This window comes from Sciurus carolinensis, unplaced genomic scaffold (assembly GCF_902686445.1).
Source record: "Sciurus carolinensis unplaced genomic scaffold, mSciCar1.2, whole genome shotgun sequence".
In the NCBI taxonomy this organism is placed as follows: domain Eukaryota; kingdom Metazoa; phylum Chordata; class Mammalia; order Rodentia; family Sciuridae; genus Sciurus; species Sciurus carolinensis.
Window position 1 is genome coordinate 213,427 of NW_025920264.1, and position 27,915 is coordinate 241,341.

The 27,915-nt window shown below is 63.7% G+C and overlaps 4 protein-coding genes across 5 annotated transcripts; 2 read left to right on the plus strand and 2 right to left on the minus strand.

Annotated features, from left to right (window-relative positions):
- Window positions 1-870: 870 nt before the first annotated feature.
- Window positions 871-6,013, minus strand: Odf3l2 (outer dense fiber of sperm tails 3 like 2). Its single transcript, XM_047538109.1, is given in 5 exon segments — window positions 871-1,424; window positions 1,426-1,514; window positions 3,098-3,211; window positions 5,161-5,268; window positions 5,826-6,013. Coding segments are annotated over 5 exon segments (936 nt in total). The 5' UTR covers window positions 5,953-6,013; the 3' UTR covers window positions 871-926.
- A 670-nt stretch (window positions 6,014-6,683) lies between these two features.
- LOC124975370 (uncharacterized) lies at window positions 6,684-16,144 on the minus strand. Its single transcript, XM_047538093.1, has 4 exons — window positions 16,103-16,144; window positions 12,988-13,519; window positions 7,172-7,256; window positions 6,684-6,889 (listed from the first exon to the last, which is right to left on the minus strand). The coding sequence occupies exons 1-4, from the start codon at window positions 16,142-16,144 to the stop codon at window positions 6,883-6,885; spliced, it is 666 nt and encodes a 221-aa protein (XP_047394049.1). The 3' UTR covers window positions 6,684-6,882.
- A 442-nt stretch (window positions 16,145-16,586) lies between these two features.
- Madcam1 (mucosal vascular addressin cell adhesion molecule 1) lies at window positions 16,587-20,981 on the plus strand. Of its 2 annotated transcripts, XM_047538127.1 has the most exons (5): window positions 16,587-17,407; window positions 17,523-17,792; window positions 18,004-18,330; window positions 19,772-20,182; window positions 20,682-20,981. In XM_047538127.1, exons 1-5 carry the CDS (start codon window positions 17,347-17,349, stop codon window positions 20,858-20,860), a joined length of 1,248 nt encoding a protein of 415 aa, XP_047394083.1. In that variant the 5' UTR covers window positions 16,587-17,346; the 3' UTR covers window positions 20,861-20,981. The 2 variants fall into 2 exon arrangements, with proteins under 2 accessions (XP_047394083.1, XP_047394084.1); XM_047538128.1 differs by lacking the exon at window positions 19,772-20,182.
- Window positions 20,982-21,912: 931 nt separating this feature from the next.
- On the plus strand, window positions 21,913-27,300 carry Tpgs1 (tubulin polyglutamylase complex subunit 1). Its single transcript, XM_047538091.1, has 2 exons — window positions 21,913-22,284; window positions 26,615-27,300. Exons 1-2 carry the CDS (start codon window positions 21,947-21,949, stop codon window positions 27,150-27,152), a joined length of 876 nt encoding a protein of 291 aa, XP_047394047.1. The 5' UTR covers window positions 21,913-21,946; the 3' UTR covers window positions 27,153-27,300.
- Window positions 27,301-27,915: the final 615 nt, after the last annotated feature.

Here is a 27,915-nt window from a genome sequence, read left to right on the forward strand (position 1 = left end):
TCAGCGCCGCGCAGGAGTGGCTGCTGGGTGTGTCGCTGCCAGGAGCTGGGCCCTGGCGCTGGGAGGGGCACACCTGGGCTAGCCTGTCCCCTTTGGGATTGGGTGGTGCATATAGTGTGCAGGGGCTGGACAGGATGTGCCTCCAAGTGCACGGCCTGAATTAGGTTCTCCCTGGGTGGGAGGTTTGAATGGGCTGGGCCTGGCCTGTTGGACCACCATGTGGTGGTCAGATGACACCAACACTGTTAACTTTGTATGAGTGGCGCCCAGTGGTCAGGGTTCAAATCCTGTGTCAGATTGACATGGGGTCCACACTGTGCCCCTGGATGAGTGCACAAGTGTCCAACAGGTGGTGTTTTATCAAGACAGGAGCAGCACACAGCTGGGGATGGCAGGTGTTGGGAGACACGCAGACCTTAAACCAGCCTCACGGTTCCCTCTCCCAGGAGCCCTGCCTACCTCCTCAGCTCAACCTCCACCTCTGGCCTCCCCTAGCCTGGGTCCCACCTGCCTCCATCCCTGGGGGCTGGAGAGTTGAGGGACTGGCCCTGGAAAGAAGTGTTCTAGGCATGAATAGACATTAAGTGAACCAGTGTGTGCGAGGCTGACATGATTGACAAGCAGTTCTAAAGGGTACAGTGGCTCCAGGTTGCCCCAACCCATCTTCAGTGGCCACACAATTATGAGAAGCAGGGAAGAGCCCAGATCTGGCAGAAACCCGAGCTGTGTTTGGGATCCAGACGCTAGTGGCCCGTACGCTGAGTTCTAGGGCACAGGACGCTCCGTTTCCAGCCAAGGAAAGGAATGCTTTTCCCTGCCTGACCTGGCCCGACATGACCAGGACAGAAGAAACTGGGGCACTAGGAGGAGACTGGCCCTGCACCCTGCTAGGAGCCAGGGACGGGGTCATGTAACCTAGAAGGACCTCAGCGCAGAACAGGGTGAGGGAGCGACTCCTGCCTGCTCCTCTGGCGTCTCTGAGAGCTTTGCCTGCCCACACCCTCCAGCCAGGTGGGGTGCTGCACCCGTCGGGGTGTGGCGTCTGCAGCCGTGGTGGGGGCCTGCTTGGAGTGGCGGCCTCCCATGGTGTACGCTGGGGCCCTGGCTTTGTTCACGGTGACCTGCTCTGGGCTGTGGGTGCCAGGACCAGGTGCCTCCTCCAGGGGGCGCCGGGCGCGGGGCCGCCCCAGCATTGTGAAAGCGGGCCAGCGGGGGCGGTAGGTGTTGGGGTCCGGGCTCTCATACTGCCCAGGGCCCGGGGTCTCGGCAGGGTCCTGTGGGGGGCGGGCGGGGGGCGGGCGGCCCACCATGCTGTAACTTGGGCTCCTGGGCTTGGTGAGGATCTGTGAGCCCCAGAGGGGTGGCAGGGTGTAGGCATTGGGGGCAGGAGCCGCTGTGCCCGGGGGTCTCCGCCGGAGGCGGGGGGGCCAGGGTGAAAGCTGGGGCCTTCCGCTGGCGCAGAGGGGGCACCTTCTCTGGGCTGTAGGACCCAGGGCCTGGCGTCACCTCTATACCTGTGAGAACAGAAACGGGGTTGGCCGAGGACAGACACCTGGCCGCTGGACACGGCGTGGCCCCCACTGCCCACGAGTATCCTGGGGCTCCCACGCAGTCCTGCACCCCAAACACCTGTTTTCCAAGCACAGGTCTTGACAGGCTCAGCCCATCAGGGCTTCTGTTTCCCCTCCTTCCTCCCAAGAGCACTTCCCGAGGAGTCCGACCTGCATCCCTCTCTGCTGCCCTCCCCGGGACCCCCATGGCTCTTCCTCTCTCTAGTCATGGCCACCCTGAGGCGGGGTGGCCCCATCTGGGTCTCAGTCCACTCGCAGACGGGATCTGGTGAAGAGCATGTGTGATGGTGGGCTGGTCAGGGGACAGGGCCTGGTGGTGGGCTGTACTGTGAAGATGGGTTGATGGAAGAGTGGTGAGTGGAGGGGTGGACGGTGGGCGGGTGGACGGGGCAGGTGGAGGGATGGGTGGGTGGGATGAGGCGGATGGGTGGGTGGGATGAGGCGGATGGATGGGTAGGTGGGATGAGGTGGATGGGTAGGTGGGACGGGGCGGGTTGAGGGATGGGTAGGTGGGACGAGGTGGATGGGTAGGTGGGACGGGGCGGGTGGATGGATGGGTAGGTGGGACGGGGTGGATGAGTAGGTGGGACGGGGTGGATGGGTAGGTGGGACGGGGTGGATGGGTAGGTGGGATGGGGTGGATGGGTAGGTAGGACGAGGCAGGTGGATGGGTGGGTGGGACGGGGTGGATGGGTGGGTGGGACGGGGCGGGTTGAGGGATGGGTAGGTGGGACGAGGTGGATGGGTAGGTGGGACGAGGTGGATGGGTGGGTGGGACGAGGCAGGTGGATGGATGGGTAGGTGGGACGAGGTGGATGGGTAGGTGGGACGAGGTGGATGGGTAGGTGGGACGGGGCGGGTGGATGGGTGGGTAGGTGGGACGGGGTGGATGGGTAGTTGGGACGGGGTGGATGGGTAGGTGGGACGGGGTGGATGGGTGGGTGGGACAGGGCGGGTGAGGATGGGTGGGTGGGACGGGGCGGGTGGATGGATGGGTAGGTGGGACGGGGTGGATGGGTAGGTGGGACGGGGTGGATGGGTGGGTGGGACAGGGCGGGTGAGGATGGGTGGGTGGGACGGGGTGGGTGGATGGATGGGTAGGTGGGACGGGGTGGATGGGTAGGTGGGACGGGGCGGGTGGATGGATGGGTGGGACGGGGTGGATGGGTGGGTGGGACGGGGTGGGTGAGGATGGGTGGGTGGGTGCGTGGGTGGCAGTGTGGGTGGGGGGCCTGTGGTGTGAGAGGGAAGGGAGCTGTGTGGAGATGGGGCGGGGTCCGGGGCGTAGGGTGAGCTGTCTGTGGCCCTGAGGGCCCTGCGGGTGGCCTCCTGGTGCCCCGCGGGAGGTGGCAGCCCACCGTGCTGGTGTGCCCAGGCCATGGTGACTGGCGCGCTAGGCGGCCAGGTCCTCTCGGGCCTGGTGGGCACTGGGGTGCAGTCCCCGCGTGGTCTCCTGGCTCTGCTCCTCAGGCTGGGGACAGGGCTCAGCCCTGAAGGCAGCCGCCTGGGCAGCACCGCACACTCACCCCGAGACCTGGGGCGGCCCTGCATGGAGTAGGCTGGGGTGCTGCTGCGGCCAAAGCGGGTGACTTTCGGGTCCAGAAGGTAGACGGGCCCCGGGCTGGCATGCTGAGGAGGAGCTGAGGACAGAAGCCGAGTCCTGAGGGCCTCCGGAGCGGAGGCCAGCCCCACGCCCAGCCCTGGCGCCACGGCACAGCCCTGCCACGGCAGCCCATGGCCCTGAGCTGCTCTGGCCACCTGGCTGTGCCTCGCTCACTGCCCACCCTCAGACCTGGCCGTGCGGTAGGCGGGCAGCCGGGGGGTGGAGCACCACGAGCCAGCGCCCAGAGGGACACGCGTGCCGTCCCCAGAGTCGGGGGCCTCGTTCAGTCCCAGCAGGGACTGGCCAGCACGTCCATGTTGACAGGATCCACGCACAAAGCGGCCCCCGCGCCTGTTCCGTGCGTGGGACGACTCCCGCCGTGGCCCAGCCCACCCTGGGCTGATGGGGGGCACACATGCTGCCTGTGCCCAGGCGGATACCCGCATGGGAACGAGCAGCAGCAGCACCCAGCTCTCAGCTGGCGCGGAGAGTCCGCGGGCTGGGCACAGCCTCACGGGCAGCGGGCACACACACCAGGGGCTCGGCCGCTCCAGAGGAGCCTGCGCTCACTGGTTCCTCACCCGCACTGAGGCCTGAGCCTCTGGAGTGAGCCTCCCTGCCCGCCCCAGGACAGGGTGAATAGGTGGCGCCCAGCCCGCGGGCTGTGGATCCAAGTGCGAGTCCCGCCTCCTCCGGGACCTGGCCCACATGCCCGGCCCACAGGTTTGTCCCCCTCCCGGCATCTCACTGTATTCCGGGAGGCAGTTATCACCTTCATCTGCCAGAAGGGAAAGTGCCATTCCCAGAGGCCTCCGTGAGGCGGGCAAGGGGCCACCAGGAGCTCAGCGGCCCTGCCCGAGGCAGGAGGCCCACGGCTCCTCCCCAGGCCCTGGACCCGCGCGCACCCGACCTTCAGGACGAGTCCTGTGCCGCAGGCTCTACCTGGAGTTCCCTTCCCCTCAGGGCTCCGCAGGCTCCGGTCGCCCTGCAAAGCCCAGCTGTGTGTCCACCGCCCAGCACTCGCCCTGGGCCTTCGGCAAAAGCTCCACCGTCCCCTCTATCCAGGAGGCGTTCTGAGCCTGGGGCTAGAACCTGGGAACCCAGGTCTGCCCGGGTCCTGGGCCACGTTCTCACCAGCCTGGCCTCACCCTTGCCAGCTGCCGGGGATGCCCACTGCATGGGATGCCAGCTGATGCCTGCACTGTCCCCTAGGCCAGGCAGCTCTGGAGCCTGGTGTGGGACAACTGCTGGTCCCCAGGGCTGAAAGAGGCTTGGGTGGCCCTTCCTCCAGTCAGCCCAGCAGCCTCCGCCCCAGCAGTGGGCCCTCCTGCTGGCAGGGGCCTCGCAGCCCCGAGCATGGCTGCAGTGGGCAGCGTAAGGCTGGGTGGAGGCTCAAGTCTTCTGCACGTGGTGCTGGCTCCACAGATGAGCCGGGCAACTGTCCAGCCAGGCGCCTCTGCAGGACCTGCTGGGACCAGGCAGGAGGTGAGGTGCCCCTGAGCCCCACAGGCATTTACTACCCTGGAAACAACCGTGCTCAGCACCCACAGGCAGAAGCCTGCTCTCATGGAGTGCCTCCTGGGTGCCAGGCACCCGGTGTCTTCTGGAGTGCCATTGCAGTGCTGGGGACGGAGCCCAGGCCTGCTGACCAGCCACGTCCAGCTGCACTGTTAACATTTAACAGGAGAAAACGAAGGTACAGAGCTGTTAAGCAAGTTGCCCGAAGTCAAGCAGCAAGGAGCTGCAAAACCAAGAAGGCAAACACAGATCTTAACCAGCATACCCAATTCTCCTCCTTCCTTTCTCTACCAAGAAGGAACAGGACCAGAAAGGGCAGCAGCTTTCCTGAGGGCAACAGCAAGTGGGAGATGGACTGCCTCTTCACTGGGGGACAGAATGTGAGGGGCAAAGAGGCCCAGAATGCTACTGGGGATAACTGGAGACTCGGCCAACCCCAGCACACCGTGCCCACACCGCTAGCCTTACCTTTGCTGGGCCTCCGGGACAGGGAGTAGGCAGGACTGAGCACCTTGGTGCAGTCATGGTCGATGTAGCCAATCGTAGTCGGCAGGATGTACAAGCCTGGCCCGGGGCCTGCAACCCGACCCACAGATCAAGCCGGCGGGAGCCCCAGGTTGGGGAGAGAGCCCAGGCCCACCTCCTGGGCCCCACCAGGCTGGGGAGAGGGGAGCCGGGGACAGCCCCTCAGGGACAGGATGATGCCACATTGTGAGTCGAACATGAATCACAGAGTGGGAGGGCTGAGGACCCCAGCTGCCCGTGCCTGCGCTCACAGGAGCTAGTGCCCGGCCGGGAGGTGGGCGCAGGGGGCGCAGAGCCACGGAGTTGGCCATGGAACCTGGCACAGCTCCGTCTCGGCTGTTGGATCCCCATGGAAACCGAGGCACAGGTGCGGCCCCGACCCGGAGCTGAGGCGGTGCCCCTCCCGGGGCCTCTGGTCACTGCCCTCGTGGCTGCCCACTGCACGTAGCCCCCATGGTGGGTGAAGGGAAGCAAAAGCCTCAGCTCAGTGCATCCTGCCTGAAGCACCTACCCGCAGCTGGCTGCAGAACATTCCAGAAGCCCTGGCGGGGGAGTGGGGCAGGAAAGGGGCCCCACCGGCGGCCACCCTCCCCAGGGCCAGCACGCACTTATCTCCAGGGTGGTCATCCCACAGGTCCTCCTCGGGCCCATCTCTGGGAGCTGGCCCCCAGCTGCCCGCTGGGTCACGGACACCGAGGCCTGTGGTGCAGCCAAGTCACAGCTGAGGGTCCGCATGGTCAGCCGGCAGGGGCTGGGGCGTCTCCTCCGGGCCTCTGCGCTGCGCCTCAGGCCAGCACTGTCCCCGGTCCCCACGGCGGGCTCACGCTGGCCAGGCCCTGGCCTCGCCACACCCCCCGGCAGGCACACAGGGGCCCCTTGTCCCTCCGCCGGACGGACGCAGGACACTGGCCTGGAAGTGGGGCTGGGATCAGGTGTCGGCTGGTGGCTGGAGGATCAGGAAGGAACTCGGGGTCAGCAGAGCAGATCCCCGGGGAGGGCACCGCCTGGCCCCATTTCCATGCCTTGCTCCTGCATTCACACGAGCACTCATTGACTGCCTGCTGTGTACCAGGCTGTCTGGGGAGGTGCGGCAGGACCGCTGGGACAGGCAAGGGGCTGACCTTCTCAGGAGGGACAGAGAACACACACACCTGCCGGGCGCTGGACACTGGCGTGGTGCCTGCGAGTGTCTGCTGCGCAGCAGGGCTGGCGGGCGCCCCAGGAGAGGAACCCCAGCTGTCCCGGGCAGGGCAGCGCTGCGCCAGGCCCCACCGGGGCTGGAGAGAGCAGGGGAAGCAGGCCCGGCTCCTTGCCCTGTCCTTGCTGGCTTCCGTACAGCTGGGCCCCCTTGAAATGGGATTTCAAGCCATTGGATTGAGATTTACCCCACAGTGGGTAAATGTTCAGGGGGTACCAAGAATCGGAATTGAACCCAGGGACACTTAACTACTGAGACACATCCTCAGTCCTGTTTATTTTTTATTTTTAGACAGGGTCTTACTATACAGCTGAGCCTGGCCTTGAACTTGTGATCCTCCTGCCTCAGCCTCCCAAAACCCTGGAACTGCAGGTGTGCGCCACTGTGCCCAGACCACGATGTGATTAGATGCCAGAGAGCGAGCTGTGCAGAGCAGGTACGTGTGTGTCTGGGTGCTGGAGGCGCCTCTAACACCTGCAGAAAGAACAGACCCTGATCAGGGGCGGGGGGCCTCTGCAGAAACCCAGACGCAGACGGTGGGCAAGGATGCTGGGGAAGGAGGCTGGGAGGGAGGCTAGGAGGCTCGCAGGCCCAACCTGGAGGGGAGGGGGATGCATGGGCAGTGGCACCTGCTCTGTTCTGCAGCTTCTGCCAACGATGCTTGCCAGCAGGTTTGATGGTGAGGGGTGAGAGGGAGTCGGGGTTCTCTCCAGGACCACTGTCCTGAGAACCCCACTATTCATCTGTCAAACTCACAGACGTGGTGCAAGGTGAACTCTAACGCCAACGGTGGCCTCCTCATGGATAGGGAGATGGCTCATCAACGGTAAAAGTGGACTCTATGGAAAGGCACATTATGTGGATCAAAGACGGAAGTTAAGATCACAAGTTCAAGGCCAGCCTCAGGAACTTAGCAAGATCCTAAGAATAAAATATAAACAACGGCTGGGAATGTGGCTCAGTGGCTAAGTGCCCCTTAGCCACTGGGTTGAATCCCCAGGACCAAAAAAAAAAAAACAAACCTACTTTGAGATTCCATGTCATACTGGTCAGAATGGCACTTTTTAAGAACACGGATAGTAACTAAAATAATAATAAATAATGGTGAGAATGTGGCAGGAAAGCTAGTCAGCTATCGTTAGTGGGACTGAAAATTGGTATAGCCGCTCTGGAAAGCAATCTGGAGATTCCTCAAAAGAACTAGGAATGGACCACCACATGGCCCAGCTACCCCTCCTTGGTATTTATCCAAAAGAACCAAAATCAGCGCACTATAGTGACATGGCCACATGGACACCCACAGCAGCTCGACTCACAACAGCCAAGCTATGGAACCAGCCCAGGTGTCCGTCAACAGAGGGATGGATAAAGACAGCGCGGCACAGACAGCTGGATCCCGGCATCTGCCAGTACGCGGATGGAACCGGAGAGCATGACATGAAGAGAAATGAGCCAGGCTCGGGCAGCGAGGGCTGAGTGCGCTCCCTGAGTGGGGAGCTGACCCGGGGCGGGCGGGGACTGGCTGCCTCAGGCAGGAAGATAGAGGAGGAGTGGGAGGAGGAGGGGAGGAGGGGGAGGAGGGGGAGGACAGGGGAGGAGGGGGGGAGGAGGGAGAGGAGGAGGAAGAGGGGGAGGGGAGGAGGGGGAGGAGGGGGAGGAGGAGGGCGTGGGGAGATCCAATTGTGCATGTGTAAATGCACCGCGAGGGCTGAGTGTGTGCGCTCCCTCAGTGGGGAGCTGCAGCAAGACCAGGGGCAGGCAGGACTGGCTGCCTCAGGCAGGAAGATAGAGGAGGAGGGGGAGGAGGGGGAGGAGGGGGAGAAGGACGAGGAGGAGGGAGAGGAGGAGGGAGAGGAGGAGGAAGAGGGGGAGGAGGGGGAGGAGGGGGGGAGGGGGGAGGAGGAGGAGGGGGAGGGGGAGGAGGGGGGGGGGGAGGGGGAGGAGGAGGGCACGTGGGGAGATCCAGCTGTGCGTGTGTGAATGCACCACGGAGCGTCTCCTTCCTGTGCGCCTGCAAAGCACCAGTCACAACCGGCAAGTCAGTGAGCCCAGAGGCGAGGGAGGGGCTGCGGTGCCGGACCCTGAACAGCAAAGCAGCAAAGGAGGCAGCAACCAAAGGACCTCTGCGGGGTCAATCCCGAGCTCAGGGCCAAGAGGACAGGGTGTGTGGGAAGCCTGGTGTCTGGTGCCCGGCTTTGCTGCAGCCTGGAAAGCGAATCTGGGCAGGGGCTGCTCCACCACACTTGCCGCCCAGGACAGGGTCCTCGCGAGGGCTCTGGTGACCGTGCTGAGTGTCTTTAGGGAAAAGGGAAGTCTGGGGCATGGAGACACACCGAGGGTCGGCCGCAAGACGCCAGAGGTGGAGACGGTGATGTGCTCACATGCGGATGCCAGAGCCACCAGAGTTGAAGGAGCTGCCCTGGGGCCCGACAGGATCCCTCTCCGTCCTCCTAAGACAACCTTCGCCCCGGGTCTGAGAAAGCCAAGGCAAGCGCCTTCGGGGCAGGCGCTGAGGGGCTAACGGGAGTTTTCTGGCAGAGAAAGGAAGTTAGGTGTTAGGAGAGGCAACAGCCATGCAGAGGGGAAGCCCGAGGGACAGGGGTGGTCGGAGAAGGACGGACGAGAGAAGTTTCTCAGGCTGTTGTTCAGGCCACGGTGGGACGAGAGCCCTGTGGGGAGCAGGCTTTCCTTGCCAGACAGACCCCAGCCAGCCTCCCTCCCCACGTGGCCTGGCCCGGGCCACTCAGCCCTTGGGATCCAGTCGCCCTGTGCAGAGGGGACACCCTTGCACCTCGGCCTGTGGGTGAGGGAACCCTCTGTGGTGACGATGTGGCCAACACCTCACCTGTGGCCACCACCCTCCCCCCTGACCACCACCCTCCCTCTGACCACCACCCTCCCCCTGACCACCACCCTGTCCCTGAACACCACCCTCCCCCTGACCACCACCCTCCACCACCCTCCCCCTGACCACTACCCTCCCCCTGACCACCACCCTGCCCCTGACCACCACCCTCCACCACCCTCCCCCTGACCACCACCCTCCCCCTGACCACCACCCTCCCCCTGACCACCACCCTCCACCACCCTCCCCCCTGACCACTACCCTCCCCCTGACCACCACCCTGCCCCTGACCACCACCCTCCACCACCCTCCCCCTGACCACCACCCTCCCCCTGACCACCACTCTCCCCCTGACCACCACCCTCCCCCTGACCACCGCCCTGCCCCTGACCACCACCCTCCCCCTGACCACCACCCTCCCCCTGACCACCGCCCTGCCCCCTGGCCAGTGTCTTCAACTCCTGCCCCCTCCTCAGGGGTCCCCACACCCTGACCCCGGCAGACCACCTGGCATGACACCAGACCAGCTCCCTTGAGCACCACACACCTGACGCCACCCATCGTGCCCACCACAGAACTGCCCCCAGCCCACCGCCAACATCACCCCAGGCCCCTCAACCTCTCTCCTGGCCACACCAGCCCATTCAGGCTTGTGGTCAATTCCGACCTGGGGTCCTCGCCCGAGTCTCACTGCCCAGGACCCGGGTGCCATCTGCGGTGGAGGCAGCGGGATGGGGGTGAGGCCAGGGCTGCGTGTGCCGGAGGCCAGGGGAGGACCCCACTGCCACTTGCTGGCCTCACGCTGACCGAACACACCAGACCCAGCACAGGACACCTCCGGCCGGCAGCCCCTTCCTGGGGTCCCCTTCCTGCCCCACAACCCACCTCCGGGGCAGGGCCTGGGATGGGGAAGAGGCCTGGCTCAGGTGGCCCGGTGGGAGCCATGGCCACGTCCCAGCGGAGGCGGGCAGGGTCGTGAAGTGGCCTGGGTCAAGGAGCAGGCCAGGCGGCCCACCCGCCCTCGGGGACCGAGCTGCAGGTTGCAGGCTCCTGTGCCCAGCGAGTGCCCTTCCTCCTCACAGCCCTGCAGTCCCTCCAGCCTGGGTCTCCTCGAGGTAGCCAGGAGCTGGCACGGTTCAGACGCTGCCCAGGGCCCGGCCAGCAGCCGGCCAGCAGCCAGGGGAGAAGACAAGGTCTGTTGGGGCAGCAGGGTCACTTTCCCATGCGCCTGTGTGCGTGGGGACCAGGTCTCACGGCCACTGGCATTTCTTGCTGTGGGACACAAACAGCTGGCCAAACCTGCTGGAGCCCAAGCCCTTGCTGCCCTGGAGCCCTCTGCCTGGAGAGCGTGCTGGACGCTGCAGCTACGGGAAGAGAGGCACAGGAGTGGCTTCAGAGACACCAATTTATTTGCTGTGGTTCTGGGATCAGGAGCCAGACGCGGCCTCCAGGGAGGCTCGGGCCCCTCTTCCACCCTGCAGAGCGGCAGCCCTTCCTCCACCTTTGGAGCCGCCAGCACAGTGTCTTCCAGTCTCTCTCTGACACCACGTCAAGGAGGAGAAGTTCTGGCAAAGACCTGAAGGAAGTGAGGATCCCACTCAGGCTGCCTGTGCAGCTGGGGAGGGAGGCCAGGCAGAGGGCAGACCAGGCGGCGAGGCGGCAGGGCAGCAGTCCTGTGGGCACGGGGGCAGGACGGGGCGGGCGGGGGGTGATCTGAACAGGCCTCCAGGCTCCCGCTGGGCGCTGCCTGGGATGGCCAGGGTGGTGGTTTGGGGCCTGCTTTCTCAGCGAGGGAGGTGGGGAAGGGTGTGAGACAAAGGAGGCACGAGAGCCACCCTGAGGCATGAGCAGGCTCCCCAAGGGCCGCGACCCCCATCCTGGCCCAGAGAACACATGACCCCACGGCAGGAGGCCTCAGCAGGTGGGCGCCTCCCAGAGGCTGGGTTCTCTGGTGACCTTTGCTTTGTGTCCCTGGCGCAAGGCTGGGGACCAGGTGCTCCTGAGTGACACCACCGGCATCCGGTGCCAGGGCACCTCTGTCCCCATCCGCCAGCCCCATCCAGCCAACAGGGGAGTCTTGTCCTTCCTCTGAGGACACAGAGAACCTCCCCTGACTCCCACCACCCTGCACCTCCCTGAGGACAAGAGGAACCGGTGCTCCTGCTGTGCTGGGCACCGAGCCCCAGGCCTGCGGTCCCAGTGTCACAAGGGAGGACACTGGGGTCCGGGGACAGAAGGCCTCGTGGGCCGAGACCCAGGGGCCGAGGGGGGCTGTGCCCAAGGCTTCCATGCCCGGTCCTTCCTCCTGCCCTGGCCTCCAGCAGCCCTGCTCTCTGGGGCTCGGCCCAGCCCTCCGCACGCCCACTGCACCCTCCACCTGCCCGGCCTTTCCCAGGCAATGCCGCGGGTTCCCTGCAAGTCCCACCCAAACCTGAATCAACTACGTCCTTGTCCCTCCACGAGCCCACAATCCACCCCACACTATAGCACACTGCCCTGTCCTTCCCCCTCCCACGGCAGTCCTTGGCTGATCTTGTTCCCATGCCAGCTGCAGGGGGCTGGGGCTGTGCAGGCTGACCGTGGCCTCGTGGGGTGCTGTGGCCAGGCTGCTGGGTGCCGACGGCCTGCGACCACCATGCACCCCAAGGACCTGGCTTTTGCTGCAGAGGACTGGCTGAGACTTCTCGGCACACCACTGCCTGTGGTCTGCATCCTGGCTGTCCCCAGAGGCCCAGCGCTATAGGGTTAGTCCCCAGCAGGGCACTGTTGGGAGGCAACAGAACCTTTAAGAGATAGGCCCGGGGAGGTCCTTGGGCCCTGGGGGACCTGCCATCAGTGGGGATGTGGGACCTCAGTGTCCTCCGCACTCTCGTTCCCGTCCTCAGGTGGGCAGCTTGCACCCCCAGTCACTCCACCAGCATGTTCTGCCTTGCCACAGGGTCAGTTAGCGTGGATGGAACCTCCAGCACTGAGCCAGAATAGCCGGGCACAGTGGCCACGCCTGTCATTCCAGCAGCTCAGGAGGCTGAGGCAGGAGGACAGCACGTTCAAAGCCAGCCTCAGCAATTTAGCAAAGCCCTAAGCAACTTAGCAAGACCTTATTTCAAAATTAAACATAAAAAGGTCTGGAGATGTGACTCAGTGGTTAGGCACCCCTGGGTTCAATCCCTGGTACAAAAAACCCCAGCAAGTGCCCTGAGACTCTGAGGCATCAGGGCTCTTGCCACAAAACCAAAAGTCAAACAGGACCCTCACCTCCAGCATCACTGTGCCAGTCCCCAGAAAAAACATCCAAACCCTAAAGTTCTTCAACACCTTCTACCCAGGGCAGGTAGTAAGGTCAGCCCCAGCACATGACTCAACCCTGGCAGCAAAGATCAACTTCAGCCCTTAGTACTAGGACCCTACCATCATAATTCCAGCCCCTAGCAAGACCACTAGCTCCCTAGCAACAGGGCCCCAGATTTACCAACATTATCCCGCCCCTAGCAACAGGACCCCCACCTTGGCAAAGCAATCCCAGCCCCTAACAAGAGAAGCCCAGTCTTGGTAACAGACCTCAGCCCCTAGCAACGGGATTCTGGCCTTGGCAACATAGTATCAGACCCTAGCAACAGGACTCCAGCTTTGGCAACAGACCCAATCCCTAGCGACAGGACCCAGCCCTGGCAATGTAATCCCAGTCCCTAGGACCACAATGCCAGCTCCCGACGCCCGATGCAAACACCTGGTGCCAAGAGACCATCAGCAGGTGATCCACCATTCTGGTCTCGGGCGACGCCACTGGCGCATGCATTCAGCAAGCGGTTGTGGCCTCCAGTCCCCGGCAAGACCAATGAGCACCGAGGCGAGGTCTCGGTCTCCAGCCCCCGCCCCAGCGCGCAAAGACAGCCAAAGTTCTTCAAGATGAGATCCAGGGGTGACGGTGTGAACGCCGTGCTGCAGGCAGCCGGAACTCGGGATGGACCTTCCGGGGACCCGTCCTTCTCGCAGGCGAGTGCGGCGGACTGAGTGCTAGAGCGGCTCCCGAGGCGCACGGTGTCTTGTGGGCTATGGAGCTCCGGAGCCCAGGGCCCGTGGCATGGCGGGAGTTGGAGTCCTGCCCCCGCGGCTGCGGCGCAGGGGTTGCCGGGAGCTGTGGGCGGGACCGTGGACGGAGGGGCGGAGTCTGGACGCAGAAGGGCGAGGTTGAGGTCCCCGCCCTCAGTTACAGGCCCAGTGACCCGGGCCCTGTGGCTGGCCAGCCTCAGCCCGCTGCTCTCCAGCAGCGTTGGAAATTGCTTCCATCACCTCCTTGCAGTACAAACAGCCGAGATTTCAGGAAGCATCTATTAACCTCTAGGGGAGGAACCCAGCATGCAGCTCAGGGAGCCAAGGAGGATTGATGCTTAGAGCTCCAGGGCCGCGTGGGGAGAGGAGTGGTGTGTGCTCTCCAGACATAGTGCGGAGCCCTGCCCTCCGGACGCTTTGGTCCAGAGGCACCAGCCAAGAGGTCAGGGGTGGGCACCTAAAGACAGGCTAGGCCAGCCACACGGGGCAGTGAAAATACGGACACATTTAGGATGAGCCCTCGGTAAGTGTGTTGCCAGGAAGAGGAAGCATGGTGGGAGGCCAGAAAGGTGGCATCAGAGTGAGTCTCTTGCTTCAGCCAGTGGCAGAGGGAAGAAAATGGCTTCAAGCTGAGGCAACAGGGAAGGAGAGGTGGTGCTCCCCTCTCTGTGCCTGTTTCCTTGGGGAGGGAGTTGGCTAAAGGGAGAGTCCCCTCCTCCTCTGGGGCCAGGGCTGAGGAGCGGAACTGGGAGCCAGGACTCCACATCTCCCCAGCTGAGCGTGTCCAGGTAACTTGCTCTTTCAACTCTGATGTCCTGTGAGGTGCTGCTCAGCTGGCCATATGTGTGTTCCACAAATATTTCCTGAGCACCTGCCTGCCAGGCCCCCCTCAGGCCGTGTGGGACCAGGGTGGGCGGAAGTCCCAGCTGCCTGGGCTTCTCACTCATGTCCAGAGAGGATGGGCCAAGGTGTGCTGGGAGATCCCTAAACTGGCCAAGGCCACTCAGGCTTGGTGGCAGTAGTGCACAGTGCTGAGGTGTCCCCTGGCCCCACAGTAATGGAGGGTCAGAGCAGAACTGGGGTACCCACATGCTGGGGCACCACATGGGGCACCCACCCCCAGCAGTGAACACAGCCACGTGTGTGTTGCATTCACAGAATGTTCCGTGGGGTTCTGGTCCACATTGCACGAACCCACTTAGGAGGGAGGCACATTGCCAAGAGTGGAGCCTTCAAGAGTGGTCAGCTCATCCAAGGACTCATCCAGGGTGGCCTGCCGGGACCAAGGACGCCTCCAAGGGCCAGAACCAGCCGTGCAGATCTTCCTCCGTGAACGCAGTCCAGCACCCACAGGGGCCGCAGCAGGCCCACACCAAGTCAAGGCCAGCGCTCCAGCCTCACTGCAGATGTGGCTTGGAACGTCCTATGGCCTGCTCCTCTCACTGTCCCTCATCCCCAGGGTAGAGACCCTGGCCCTGACAGGCCCTGAGGCTCCACATCCACCCCATTTTGCAAACACAAGTCAGCAACACAGGAATCAACCCCTGTGGCCATCCCCTCGGCCTGGTCACCCTCTGCCCCGGCCCAGGGGTCGCTCAGCCACAGTGCTTCCAGGCACAGGAAGGGCTACGTGCCCTAGGGTGCAGGGTGGGGCCAGGACCCCAGCCCTTCCTGCAGAATGGCCTGCGGTGGAGGCTGGGTGGCCTGGACACTGCCCAGGTCCTCTCACAGCCACCCTGACACGGATCCCCACCCTCCTTGAGGCCCACAGGGCGGGGGCCTCTGTCCCAGACTTGGGGCTCCCACCAGAACTGCTCAGGGGGTGGAGTGTCTGCATGTGTTCAGGTCCCGGCCCCCAGGACACATCGGCTGCCTCCGCCTTTCCCTGTGGAGCAAGGCTGTCTTCTGGAACGTTCCTCCCAGGACATGGACCTCTGAGGAGGGCTGGAACCTCTGTGGAGGGAGGCTTCCCGTCAGGCTCTGAGCACTTCCTCCCACAGGATGATGCCGGAAGGGGCAGAAAGGGGGTCAGGGCCTGGGACCTGCAGGAAGCAACCCCCAGGGCCCAGGTGCCCAGGTGGGGCAGGAAACATGGCACTGCCCACGCCAGGTCACCACGTGACCAGGACCTGGGGCCGGGACCCCCGTCACCACGTGACCAGGACCTGGGGCCGGGACCCCCGTCACCACGTGACCAGGACCTGGGGCCGGGACCCCCGGCTGCTGGCACCTCCCAGGTCTCAGAACCCAGCCCAGAACCCTCTGGCTGTCTGCTCCCTTTGTCTCCGCCTGTCTCTCTCTGCCTCTGCCTCTGTGTGTCTCTATCATTGTGTCTCTGTCTCTCTCTGCCTCTGCCTCTGTGTGTCTCTATCATTGTGTCTCTGTCTCTCTCTGCCTCTGCCTCTGTGTGTCTCTATCATTGTGTCTCTGTCTCTCTCTGCCTCTGCCTCTGTGTGTCTCTATCATTGTGTCTCTGTCTCTCTCTGCTTCTTTCTCCCTGTCTCTCTGCCTCTCTGTGTGTCCCTCCGTCTTTGTCCTTCTCTATGTCCATATCTGTCTCTCTCTCTGTCTCTGCCTCTCTATGTCAGTCTCTCTCTCCCCCTTCCCACCCCTGGCCTCCTGCTCGGAGCCTCCCCTGGACACAGCTCCCCTGTCCTGGCCACCGTATACAGGAAAAGCTCAGGTCCACAGGTAGTCTAGTCTGAGCGCCATGGGCGTCCAGCAAGGGCTGGGATGGGGTTCAGCTGGGGACTTGGGGCCTCAGCCTGCCTGGCGCCCTGACCCCTCCCCACTGCTCTGTGCTGGAGGGCAGCAGGAAGCCAGGTCAGCGCCATGCCGGTGGCCCTCCGACGGGGTTAAGAGCCCAGCTTCCCGGGAAGGGCCAGCTCCTTGGAGCCCCGCTTCCTGCAAGACTCCTTCCGCACTGCAGCAGGACGAGGGGCTCGGGTCCGGAGCACCTCTCTCTGGGCCCGTCTCCCTCACTCCTCCCAGTGCCCCTCTGGGACATGGGTGCTGAGGGACAGGTGGTCTCCACCCCAGTGCCCACCTTCTCCTGCTCCACAGTCAGGAGCCTCAGGCAGAAGGGCACACCCTGCGGTCAGGGAGGCCAGGCCGGGATGCTGTTCTGTCCTCCTGCAGGGCACAGAAGGGGTCATGGTGGGGCGTGGCAACAAGGTCCCTGAGGGCCTCTCTGGAAGGACCCCGCAATCTTTGGGCAGAACTTGAAGGAGTGGGGACAGCCCGACAGGGCAGCCTGAGGGACTTCAAGTCCATGTGGGGGCCGGGTGGGCCGAGGAGATCAGGCGTGAGGGGAAGCAGGGAAGCAGGGGCTGGCGCTCAGCAGAAGGCAGGATGCCAGCCGCAGGCTGAGCGGCCAATCAGGACTCGGCAGCTGTGGGCCAGGGTCCATCCCAGACAGAAGGCGGCCCCACCTGGCGCCCAGGCTCCCATCAGGCCTGCCAGGGGGCAGCCCTTGCCACTGTGAGGGATGGAGCTGGGGACCCTTCCCAGGAGCTGTTGGCCTCACAGTTCTGGGACAGCCAGGGACCCCAGCCCAGGAGCCCCAGGCACCGAGCCCCACGCCCCTAGGAGATCCCACCCTGGAGTTCCCATCACCCCAGGGAGGCTCAGCCCCGGACTCACCAACCCACAAGGCCCTGCCCAGGCAGAACTGGAGGGCCGACCTTGACCGCTGGGCAGCTGGGAGCAGAAGTGAGGTGCAGATCCGCCAGTGGGACGCGGGGAGGGGCTGTCCTGCTCCCACACCTTGGGATTTCCAGGCACTTGACCTCCACCAGGCTCCATCCTCAGCCTTCCCGTCCACAAGACAGGTCTGGAACAGGCCCAGACCTTGCCGCCCCGTGCGTCCCAACCTCGGCCCCTAGCCTCAGCCTCTCAGCCGCCTCCAGGGTCGTGGGGTCAGGCCAGGAAAGCCCCTCGGGAAAGGGGCGGAGAAGCAGGTCCGCAGGCGGAGGGAAGTAGCGGGGGAGGTCGCTATTTAACCCATTTCCCGCGGGCAGCAGAACAGGGGACAAGCATGGAGCAGGGCCTCGCCCTCCTGCTGGCCCTCTCCCTAGGGCTGCTCCAGCCAGGACGCAGTAAGTAGGAGGGGCAGGGGAGGGGGCTGGGGCCGTCCTCTGACCCCACAATCCTGGGGCCTGGGTGGAGGCCCGCACCAGGCGGGACCTGCGCAGGGCCTGCACGTCTCCGCAGGTCAGCCCCTACGCGTGGAGCCCCCGGAGCCCGTGGTGGCCCTAGCCATAGGCGCGTCTCGGCAGTTCACCTGCAGCCTGGCCTGCGCGCGCGGGACGGCCGCGGTGCGGTGGAGAGGCCTGGACACCAACCTGGGCGCCGTGCGGTCCGAGGCAGGGGGCAGCGTGCTCTCCGTGCGCAACGCCTCGCTGTCGGCCGCGGGCACGCGCGTGTGCGTCGGCTCCTGCGGGGACCGTACCTTCCAGCACACCGTGCGACTCCTGGTGTACGGTATGCCGAGGGCCTGCTCTCCTTGGCTAGGTCCGTCTTTAAGTCACCTGCCCTGACCCTCTCCTGGTCCCTCCCGAAGCCCCTCCCACCCGAGCCAGCCAGGGTGTGCTCTGTGCCTGGTTATGGCCTTACCCCAACCGCAGCCCCCCACCATTAGGTCCAGCCCTGACCTGTGGGCTCGGGCCTGAGCAGGCTCACCCTCCACCCGCAGCCTTCCCGGACCAGCTGACCGTGTCCCCAGCGACCCTGGTACCTGGACGGGACCAGGAGGTGGCTTGCACTGCCCACGGCATCTCCCCAGCTGGCCCTGACGCCCTGTTCTTCTCCCTGCTCCTGGGAAACAGAGAGTTGGAGGGTGTCCAGGCCCTAGGCAGAGAGGAGGAGGAGGAGGACCCAGAGGAGACGGAGGACCTGCTGTTCCGGGTGACAAAGCGCTGGCTGTTACCTCCACTGGGGACTCCTACCCCAACCACCCTCCACTGCCAGGCCACCATGCGGCTCCCTGGCTTGGAGCTGAGCCACCGCCGGGCCCTTCCAGGTGAGCACACTGGGTTCCGTCATCCCCAAGGCCACCACTCTCCAGCCTGGACAGCAGTATCCACTCCACCTGTGCATCCTGGTCAGGAGCTGTTCACACGGTCTGTCCTGGGACCCGTCTTCAATCTGTTACCCGGTGTCCACCAGAGAGCATCATTAATGCAACAGACACAGCACCTGCCCTGTGCCAGCCCCAGAATCCATCCCTGCTCTGCCCACACCCCTCCACGTCCTCAGGGTCAAAGCTCAGGTCCACCCTGAGCCACAGCTCCCTCGCTGCTCTGCTCCAGCCACTTGGCCTCCTCGTATTCCTGCAACACAGCAGGAATGAAGCTCACTGCAGCCTCAGGGCCTTTGCACAGACTGGACCTCCATCTGGAGCACCTTTCCAGATCCAGTCCAGCTCCTGCTCACCTCCCTAGGATCCCTGCTCAAATGCGACATAGAGAGGCTCCCCATCACCCAGCCTCTCAGGGGCCCAGGACACACGCAAATGCACACACATGCACGTGACCACTCCTTCTCCTGTGCCTTGTATTTCTCCACCACTTTTTCAACACTCTGTGTCCTAGCTCTGCCTTTTTTCATTATCTGTCCCCCACCATTGGCACTGTCAAGGGACATCTGTCTCATCCACAGTGATGTCCTCAGCAGCCAGGGCAGGCCAGGCCCAGAGCAGGAGTGCAGGCAACGCCATGTGGCTGGGTGGATCCTGCACATCTCCTAGCCCCAGAAACATCCCTGAGGGGAGCTCAGCACAGCCTCCACCCGGCACCCCTGACCCCGCGCCCTCGGGTCCTGGTTTCTAACAGAGTTCTGAAATTGCGTGGGAGCCAGAGGCTGTGGTGTTTTTTTTGTTTTGTTTTTTGGTAGCAGGGACTGAAACCCAGAGGTGCTTAACCACTGAGCCACATCCCCAGCCCTTCTTATTTTTTTTTTTTTTAATTTCGAGACAGGGTCTCCCTAAGTTGCTGAGGCTGGATTTGAACTTGCAGTCCTCCTGCCTCAGCTCCCGAGATGCTGGGATTACGGTGTGAGCCACCACGCCCAGCTGCAGAGGTGTGTTCTAGATCCTACAGTGCTGCTCTGGGCCTCAGTCCACACCCTGTCCCTGTTCACAGTCCATGGTAAAAGGGGTCCTGGGCACCATGCCCTCGCTAGCTCTCTGCCGCAGCCCACGGAGGTGGGGTGACCCTCACCCCTTTTTACTGTTGAGGAAACCACAGCACATAGAGAAACAGCATCCTAGGGTGATCTGGCAGGAGTGGAGCCCCCACAGTCCGGCTCCAACCCTGCTCAACCTTCCATGGTCAGAAGGGTTCGAGGGGGTCCAGATGAGGAGACGAGGTGGCCTTTTCTTTTTTTTTTTTTGGTGCTGGGGATTGAACCCGGGTGGCAAGCGCTCTACCCACTGAGCTGCCTCCCCAACCCTCTGTTTCCAGTCTTGCACAGCCAGATCTCATTGGAGCCCACAGACCCGACCTCCTCAGATACCCCCAACACCACCTCCCCACAGGCCACCCCCCAACAGGGCTCCACAGGCACCCCCAGGATTAACAGCTCCACTGAGACCTGCCGCCCTGAAATCCACCAGTCTCTGGAGCCTGCACTGGACGGAGAGGTCAGCTGGGAGCTGCTGTGTGAGACAGCCTGTGGCCCTGGCATGGCCGTGCGCTGGACCCTGGCTCCTGGGGGCTTGGCAGCCTACCAGAGGAGGGAGGCAGGGGCCCGGGCGTGGCTGAGCAGGCCTCCAGGGGGCTCCAGCACTGAAGGCCTGTTCCAGTGTCGCCTGGACCCAGGTGGCCAAGTGGCCAGCTTCTATGTGCCCGGTCAGAAAGTGACCCCCAAAAGCTGTGAGTTCTGGCGCGCGGGGCTGGGGGGTGGTGGCTGGGAGGGGTGGACTCTGGAGAAATTGCAGTGCCAGGCCGGCTGTCTAGGGGGCGTCCCTGACTGCAGCTTGCAGGCGGAGGCAGGGGTGGCACCTGTGCTCCAGGCCCTGGATCCCCCCGTGGGAATTAAAAAGCAAAAACGAGCATACTCAGTATATTTTAAGGAGTCCTGAACGTCATCATCTCATAAAACCTCGGCATAAGAGAGCCTGAATCTAATATTTCACGTGCTCTCCTTTTTAACATATTATGAATTTTTCACCCTAGTCTTGGAAAACAGCGTGGTAGTCGGTCAGCGCGCTGGTCAGCCGCACTTCACGTGCAGACGGCACGGCAGCTACGTGGCTGCAGAAAGGCTCGCAGTGAAAGCCGCTGGGACCCGCAGGGGCCTGGGCGCGCGAGGCCCGTGCGGGCTGCGGCGGGCGGGCCGCCCGTGCTCCTGACGCCCCTCCCGCTCTTCCAGCGCCCGGCCCCCGCCCGGAGGAGCGCCCGCCGCCCGCCGCCCTGTGGACCGGCAGCCTGGTGCTGGGGCTGCTCCTCATGCCGCCCCTCGCCTACCGCCTGTGGAGACGCTGCCGACCCCCGCCTGCGACCCCCGCACGCCCGCCCGCCTCCCTGTGGCTCCTGCCCGTGCGCGACTAAGCGGGCAGCGCCGCCTCTCCCCGCACCCAGCTGCAGGGCTCTGGGAAGGAGAAGCCGACCTGGCCCCCCACTGGTGGTCAGTTCGCAGGCAGCCCCCTCCCCAGCCGCCTGGGCTTCCCGCCCTGGGCCCGCCGCCCGCTCCGGAAGCTGGACAATAAAGCCCACTTGGTCCCACCATGGTGATTCCTGTCGTGCGGGGAGGCGGGTGCCGCACACTCGCCCCGCACGCCCGGGCGCCCCCAGAGGCGCTGCGCCTGGTGCTTGTTTCTGGGCGAGGCACACGCGCTTCCGAGGCCCCAGAGCAGCGGGAAAGCGTGGTGAGCGGCGACCCGGGCAGACAGGGACAGGGGGCTCATCGAGCGAAACTGCACGACTTTAGTGGCTGGAGGTGTGGGCGGCCCGGCCAGAGGGCCCCTGGGAGCCACGGAAGGGAGGCGGCCACAGACGCCCCTCTGGTGGTCAGAAGGGTAACGGTCTAGGCCCGCGTCCTGCGAGCAGCTGCCAGGCCGAGTAGGAGTGCGTGGGGCCATAAAGGACCTCCAATGCACCCGGAGGACGGCCGGGACGGGGTCCCCGCAAGGCGTGCTCTACTCTCAGACAGAGAGAAGCCAAAGGCCGGGAGGAGTTCGGCCCGAGCCCAAAGGCTCCGACAAACATCAGAGTGTGTCTGGGACGACGCCAAGTCCTGGAGTCAGGGCGGGTCAACCCTGGCGCACGCTAGATTGGGCTTTTCTGGTACCCAAGGAGAACGGTTGCTAGGAGACCGTGCGAATGAAGTACTCGCCCACTAGCAAGATGGCAAGCAATATGGCTTCATGATAGAAACCAAGCCTTTCCTAGGCAACCATTTTAGAATCTGGCACAATTCGGTTTCCGGGCAGAAACCAGATCAACTCAGTACACGCAATGAGAAGCAAAGGGAGAACGCCAACTAGGACCCAGGGAAAAGGGTGCCTGTCCCTGTTTTTTTTCCCGGAGTTTCGCAGAGGGTTCTGGCGCCCTCTGCCCCTAACCAAGATGGCCGTCCAGGAAACTCGGGACACGTGGGATATGGCGGCACTTCCGGCTCCACTGCCCTCAGTGAAGATGGCGGCAGTGGAGAAACGGCGGCCGGCGGTGGCACCGGCGGCCAGTTTCACGGACAACGGCCGGCCGTCGGTGTCCCGGGCGGCAGCGGCGGCCGAGAACGAGGAGGACTTCCTGCGGCAGGTCGGCGTGACCGAGATGCTGCGCGCGGCTCTGCTGAAGGTTCTGGAGGCGCGGCCCGAGGAGCCCATCGCCTTTCTCGCGCACTACTTCGAGAACATGGGTCTGCGCTCTCCGGCAAGCGGCGGCGCCGGGGAGCCCCCGGGACAGCTCCTGCTGCAGCAGCAGCGCCTGGGCCGCGCGCTGTGGCACCTTCGCCTGGCTCACCACTCACAGAGGTGCGGGCGGGCGGCGGGAGGGGCAGCGGACAAACTACAGTTCCCGGCATATTGCGGTACTGGTGGGGGGGCGGGGGAAACGGCTCGCGCGGGGCACACTGGGAGGTGTGGTCCGCATGCTCCGACCCGCGCCGCGCAGCGTGCTGGGAGTTGTAGTCCGCGTCTTCTGGGAGGGGCGGAGCCAGTGCCTTGTGGTCAGTGCTGGCTGCGTGATGTGCTGGTTTCCACTGCAGCTGGGGACTCTTCAGGTCGCAGGGCACCCGCGTCCCTGCGGCCAAAAATGAATAACGAACTGGAGACTGACTAAAGCCGAGCGCGACCCGCTGGAGGGAAGCCTGGAGTGGGCCGAGTTCCTGTCGGGCGCGCGAGGGTTGCTGCAGACCAGGAAGCGGACTGACTCGCAGCATCAGCCCTGGGCGACTGTTTGGGGCGGGTGGTCTGGTGTCTTTGGGGTCCCCAGAAGCAGAGGCTGAGGTGCGCATTTGCGTGGTGGCTTAGGAGGGATGCGTGAGGACGCGGTGCACCTCAGTTCGTCCCAGGTCTAAACTCCTGGTGATTCCGGGGGTCCCCCAGGGCAGCCCTGCCTGAGTCGAGAAGAAGCTGCTCAGGGGTCCCAAGATGACAGCCAGGGAGGGGACCTCGGGGGCCTGGAAAAGGAGCAGGTGGCAGGAGGCGGAGCTGATGGGGGTGGAGAGAAGTAGGACCGGCTCCGTGGCCCCGTGGCCAGCGGAGCCCACAGTGGGAAGGTAACTGGGTTTTGCCTGAGGCACTGGGCGGGATGGAGCGGTTGTAAACTGAAGGAGTTGAGGAGGCCTCAAGAGAGAAGAGCAGAGCCCACAGAAAAGGGTAGGAAGGCAAAACCAGAGAGGAAGAAAGGAGCCAGGAGGAAGTGACATGGGGAGGAAGATCGATCCGTGGCAGGGCTGCCCATGTGGGTGCTCAGGTCAAGTTGCAGAAGAACTCGTCCGTAGGTGTCACAGATGAAGATACTTATGTTGATTCCCTAGGGCTGGGGGGGCGGAGGCACACATCTGTGTTCCCAGCAGCTGGGGAGGCTGAGGCAGGAAGATCACAGGTTCAAAGCCAGCCTGAGCAACTTAGTGAGGCTCTGAACAATTTAGCAAGACCCAGACTCAAAATTTAGAAATGGGCTGGGATGTGGCTCAGGGTTAAGTGACCCTGGGTTCAATTCCTGGTACAAAAAAAAAAAAAAAAAGACTTAAAGCTGCTGTAAAAAATTATAAATTTAGTAACTTAAAACAACAGAAATAGGGGCTGGGGATACAGCTCAGCGGGTAGAGTGCTTGCCCTGCAAGCACAAGGCCCTGGGTTCGATCCCCAGCACCCAAAAAAAAAAAAAAAAAAACCCAGAAACTAATTTTGTCAGAGTTGAGGAGGCCTAAAGTCTGAAATCAGGGTGTCACCACGGCCATGTTCTCTCTAGAGGGTCCTGAGGAGGGTCCTTCCCGCCTCTTCCAGTTTCATGGTTGCTCTAGGCCTTGGTGTCCCATGGTTTATGACTGAATAGCTCCAGCCCTGTGTCCCCCCCAGTTGGCCTTCTGTCTCCCTGTCCCAAATGTGCTAGGTGTTGGATTTATAGCTGATCCTGCTCCAGCATGACCTCATCTTAGTAATTACATCTGCAAAGACCCTGTTCGCAGTGAAGACCCCTGCCTGAGGTTCTGGGTGACATGATCATGGTCATGGAGGAGTCAGGACCAGAGGGTCACAGCTGTTGCTGGGGGTCATTCGGAATGGCAGGGGCACAGGAGGCAGATGGTGCTCCTGGCAGACGTGCAGGCCTGGGATCACTTGGCTGCCCAGGGACCAGCCAGGAGTGAATGCATAAGACAGGCTCCCCCACGTCCATGGCATCTGATGCGCTCATGGGACTAGGCCTGCTCCTGTCCTCCCTGGGACACCCCAGGCCCACTGCCCGCCCTCCTTGGCCAGTCAGGAGCTGGTGGAACAGGAGTAGAACCAAGGGCTGGGTGGTTCTCTGCTGTTCCCCAGTACCTGGGGCTGAGCTAGAGATGTCAGGTGTGGGAGAAGTCACCCAACCCCCTCTGCTGGCCAGCGAGGCCACCTGGGGCACAAGCATGATGTGAAGGCCCCACAGCCACCGTGGGGCAGAGCCAGGAGTCAGACAGCTTAGCCCATGAGGCCTGCTCCGCTGCCTCATCACTGATGAGAGGGACCCTTGCACACTGTCCCCAAGCTCACTGGGGGACTCATATAGGACTAGCCAGTCTTGACCAGGCCCAGCCTCAGCCCCGTCTGGTGGGCATCCTGGACTGCAGGATGCAGAGCAGTGTCCCGGGCCTCCACCCACCTGTGCTAGGCATTCTCCATTGTGACACCACAGGTCCCTGACACAGCTCAGGGTCCCCCTGAGAGCCACTGGTGGAAGGCAGAAATGGCCTTGCTGCTGCTCCTCGAGGCTGTGGGCACTGTGGGCACGTTCCCTTCCTAGCAAGTACTGGCAAGCTCTGCACGATGCCCGGGCCAAGTGCCCTGACCTGATCTGCACGGCAGGGCTCACTGGCGCCAAGGCTGGCCAGGCGGGAGCTCCCTGCCCTGGCTGTCTGCACCTGTGACCTCTGGGTGGTGAGGCGCTGGAAGGCGGTGCCCCTCCCTGCTTCCTGGCCCTTCCTGGGTGTCGCCCTGAGGTCACTGGTCGCAGTCACCCCTTTGTGTCTCCTAGTTAAGGAGCTGGAGCCTGGGCTGTGGTCACTGCTGTGTGCTTCCTGGACATGGGGCCAGGATACTGCTCAAACTGCACCCGGGCCACAGGCAGGTGGGACCCCCACGTACTGGGCACGACCCCGGGTCTGTGGCACGACCCCGGGTCTGTGGCACAAAGTCTGTTCTGTCCTCAAGGATCGGAGCTGCACAGATCAGGCTGGCACCCTCCTGGTGAGGAAGGCAAGGCTCAGCCAGCAGGGACTTGCCCAGACCACACAGCAGAGGCAGCAGGCCACCCTGAAAGGAGGTGTGGACCAGCTGCAGAGCCCTGCACACCCAGAGTGCCCAGCAGGTGTTCCTGGAGCCACAAGGGCCCGATTCCTGCCCCCTAGATGCCACCTGCAGGAAATGGAGTCAGTGTAGGAGAGTGGACAGGTGGGCAGAGGGCAAGCATTCTGTGCCTGAGACTGCAGAGGGGAACCAGGCACAGGCTGGACATGGGGTCGGGAGGCCCCCTCACCTGCAGGACCAAACACCACAACACCTGGTGACCCCAGCTCTGCCAGAGGCTCTGCTGTCCATCATGAGCTCCTGTCCCAGCAGGGGAGGTGTGGCTCTTGAGTATTTGGCCTAGAGTGGGCCCTGAGTGTGGAAGTGGGGCACAGGGCTGGCAGGGGCCTCCCTTGGATTGTGCCACTGTCCAGCCACCACCACCCTCAACCCGCTTGCTCACTGGGCCCTATTGTGGGGACACTTGGGTCATTGTGCCATCCCAGGGAGGTGGGCCAAGGGCCCAGTGCCTCCAGGGCTGCTGGGCAGGAGCAGTGAGCGTTTATGAGCCTGCACACCGCTGACCAGTGCTTCACAGCACCAACGCAGGCCCACAGATGGTAGCCAGCAAGGAGAAGGGAGTTGACTGCCAGGAGCCAGGAGCCCACCCCTGGGAGGCTTGGTCTGGTCCTGGACTCTGCCTCAGGGCTGTCTCCCACAAGCATTCTGCACAGCATGCCCATCCTCAGCCTGACCTGGGTGGCGGCCATGGGGCCATGGCCAGCACTTGCTGAGCACCTGCTACGCTGGCTGCTGGGAGGTGGGATGATGTACCCCATGGCATGAGGCCTGTGCCCAGCCACTTCCTGTCTGGGGTCCTTATCCTGCTCACAGCCTCAGCGTCCCCATGCCACTGTGATCCACAGGATGGCCACCTGAGGGCTTGGCTTTTGCAGGCTCGCAGGCCTCAGGCTGCTTGTGGGGCCTGGAACTCTTGGTCGACCCTGTTCCCATAAACGGGCACAGGCAGTCGGACCCGCAGTTTGCCTGTGAGATTGTGGGGATAGGGAGTCCAACCCATCAGAGCCTGCCCATGAGGGCAGCAGAGGGTCCCTGGGCAGAGGCCCATGGCTTGCCTGCCCGTCATCCAGCAGAGGGCCACTGAGTGCCAGTTGTATGCAGCTGTGCTCTGGGTGCCCGGGCTTTGATGGTGGCGGGCACCTGCCCCACTGGGAAATGGAAGACCAAGGAGGACCTCACAGAGTGAGATGGCAGCCACCCCAGGAGAGAGGGGACCTGGGAGAGGTGGGTCTGGGCAGGCCAGCATCTGCCCAGGATGCCGTGGCTGTGGTCCCCAACCCTGTCCCGCCCACAGGACAGCCTTCAACAACAACGTCAGCGTGGCCTACGAGTGCCTGAGTGCTGGTGGCCGCAGGAAGAGGCCGGGGCTGGATGGCCGCACCTACAGCGAGCTGCTGAAACGCATCTGCAGGGACGGTGAGGCCCCAGAGGAGGTGGTGGCCCCGCTGCTGCGCAAGATCCAGTGCCGCGACCATGAGGCCGTGCCGCGGGGCGTCTTCCGCGCGGGCATGCTCACCTGCTTCGTGCTGCTGGACTTCGTGGCCCGGGCCGGAGCCCTCTTCCGGCTCCTGGAGGCCCCAGGCCTGGCGGTAGCCGACCGCCGCGTGGGCCAGGCTGTGCTGGACACCCTGGAGGGGGCCCTGGGGGCTGGGGACCACACGGCCGCACCTGCATGCTATCTGGAGGCCGGCTCGCGTCTGGGACCCGACAGCCTGGCGCTGGCCCTGGACCGAGCGGCAGCGGGCCGCCGGCCCAGCTCGCCCATGCCCCGGGAGGAGTTCCTGGAGAAGGCAGCCGCCCTCTTCATTGCCAAGGTCAAGCCAGTGGGCTGAGCCCGCCCACAGGTGCCCCTCCTCCTGGGCAGGCGTGGGATGGGCCCAGGACGAGACAGCCCCACCCCTGCACTGGGACAGGCCCCCCCAGGACACTGCACCCACACTCATGGGCCCGCCAGGCAGAAATAAAGTCTGTGGAGGTCCGTCTGTGTGTGTGGCCAGCCCCACCGGCCAGCTCCTCTGGAGTGCGAGGCCTCTTCCCACAGCCCTGCCCACTTGAGTGGCTTCCCTTGGGCCTCAGTTTCTCCAGCTGTCAAGCAAAGAGGGCAGCTGGCAACAACACTGAGGTGCAACAGTGGAATCTGCCCCTCCTCATCCCTCACCGCCTGGAGGAAGGCAGCTGCCAGGTCCAACGGGCCGGGGCCCCTCCAGAACCACCCTGTGCGCACCCCCGTCCCCCTGGCTCGGGAATCCTGGTGGGTAGCTGTGCTCCCCTGGCCCCAGTCTGCCTCGCACCTGGTACCGATGACAGCCGCATTCTGCCTGAGAGAGCATCGGAGGAAGACCTTAAATCCGGGTCCTCTCGATCTGGGGGGGTGGCCCCAGCTGTTCCCCAGTGCCAGTGGCATAGGGTGGCTGGCAGATCCTTGTCTGCCAAAAACGGCAGGCACAGGGTCCCTTCCCACACGGGCTTGAGAGGCTGGTGGACTGTGGAGCTTCCTCACAGGAGGCTGGTGCTCAGGACGCTGACCACCATCTCTGTTCTCCCAGCAGGTTTTGGGGCGACCTGTGCCCCCATGTTAGGGACAGAGCCACCTGG

What these genes read in the sequence shown, in the direction of transcription:
- Tpgs1 (XM_047538091.1), top strand. Translation starts at nt 21,947, where the DNA reads ATGGCGGCAGTGGAGAAACGGCGGCCGGCGGTGGCACCGGCGGCCAGT. An exon ending in CTGGCTCACCACTCACAGAG is followed by an intron (nt 22,285 to 26,614) that starts GTGCGGGCGGGC and finishes TCCCGCCCACAG; the next exon opens with GACAGCCTTCAACAACAACG.
- Madcam1 (XM_047538127.1), top strand. Translation starts at nt 17,347, where the DNA reads ATGGAGCAGGGCCTCGCCCTCCTGCTGGCCCTCTCCCTAGGGCTGCTC. An exon ending in GCTGCTCCAGCCAGGACGCA is followed by an intron (nt 17,408 to 17,522) that starts GTAAGTAGGAGG and finishes ACGTCTCCGCAG; the next exon opens with GTCAGCCCCTACGCGTGGAG. An exon ending in CCACCGCCGGGCCCTTCCAG is followed by an intron (nt 18,331 to 19,771) that starts GTGAGCACACTG and finishes CTCTGTTTCCAG; the next exon opens with TCTTGCACAGCCAGATCTCA.
- LOC124975370 (XM_047538093.1), bottom strand. Translation starts at nt 16,144, where the DNA reads ATGGCGCTGACCTGGCTTCCTGCTGCCCTCCAGCACAGAGCA. An exon ending in CTGCCCTCCAGCACAGAGCA is followed by an intron (nt 13,520 to 16,102) that starts GTGGGGAGGGGT and finishes ACGCTGCTGGAG; the next exon opens with AGCAGCGGGCTGAGGCTGGC. An exon ending in TGATGGTCTCTTGGCACCAG is followed by an intron (nt 7,257 to 12,987) that starts GTGTTTGCATCG and finishes GTGCCTTTCCAT; the next exon opens with AGAGTCCACTTTTACCGTTG.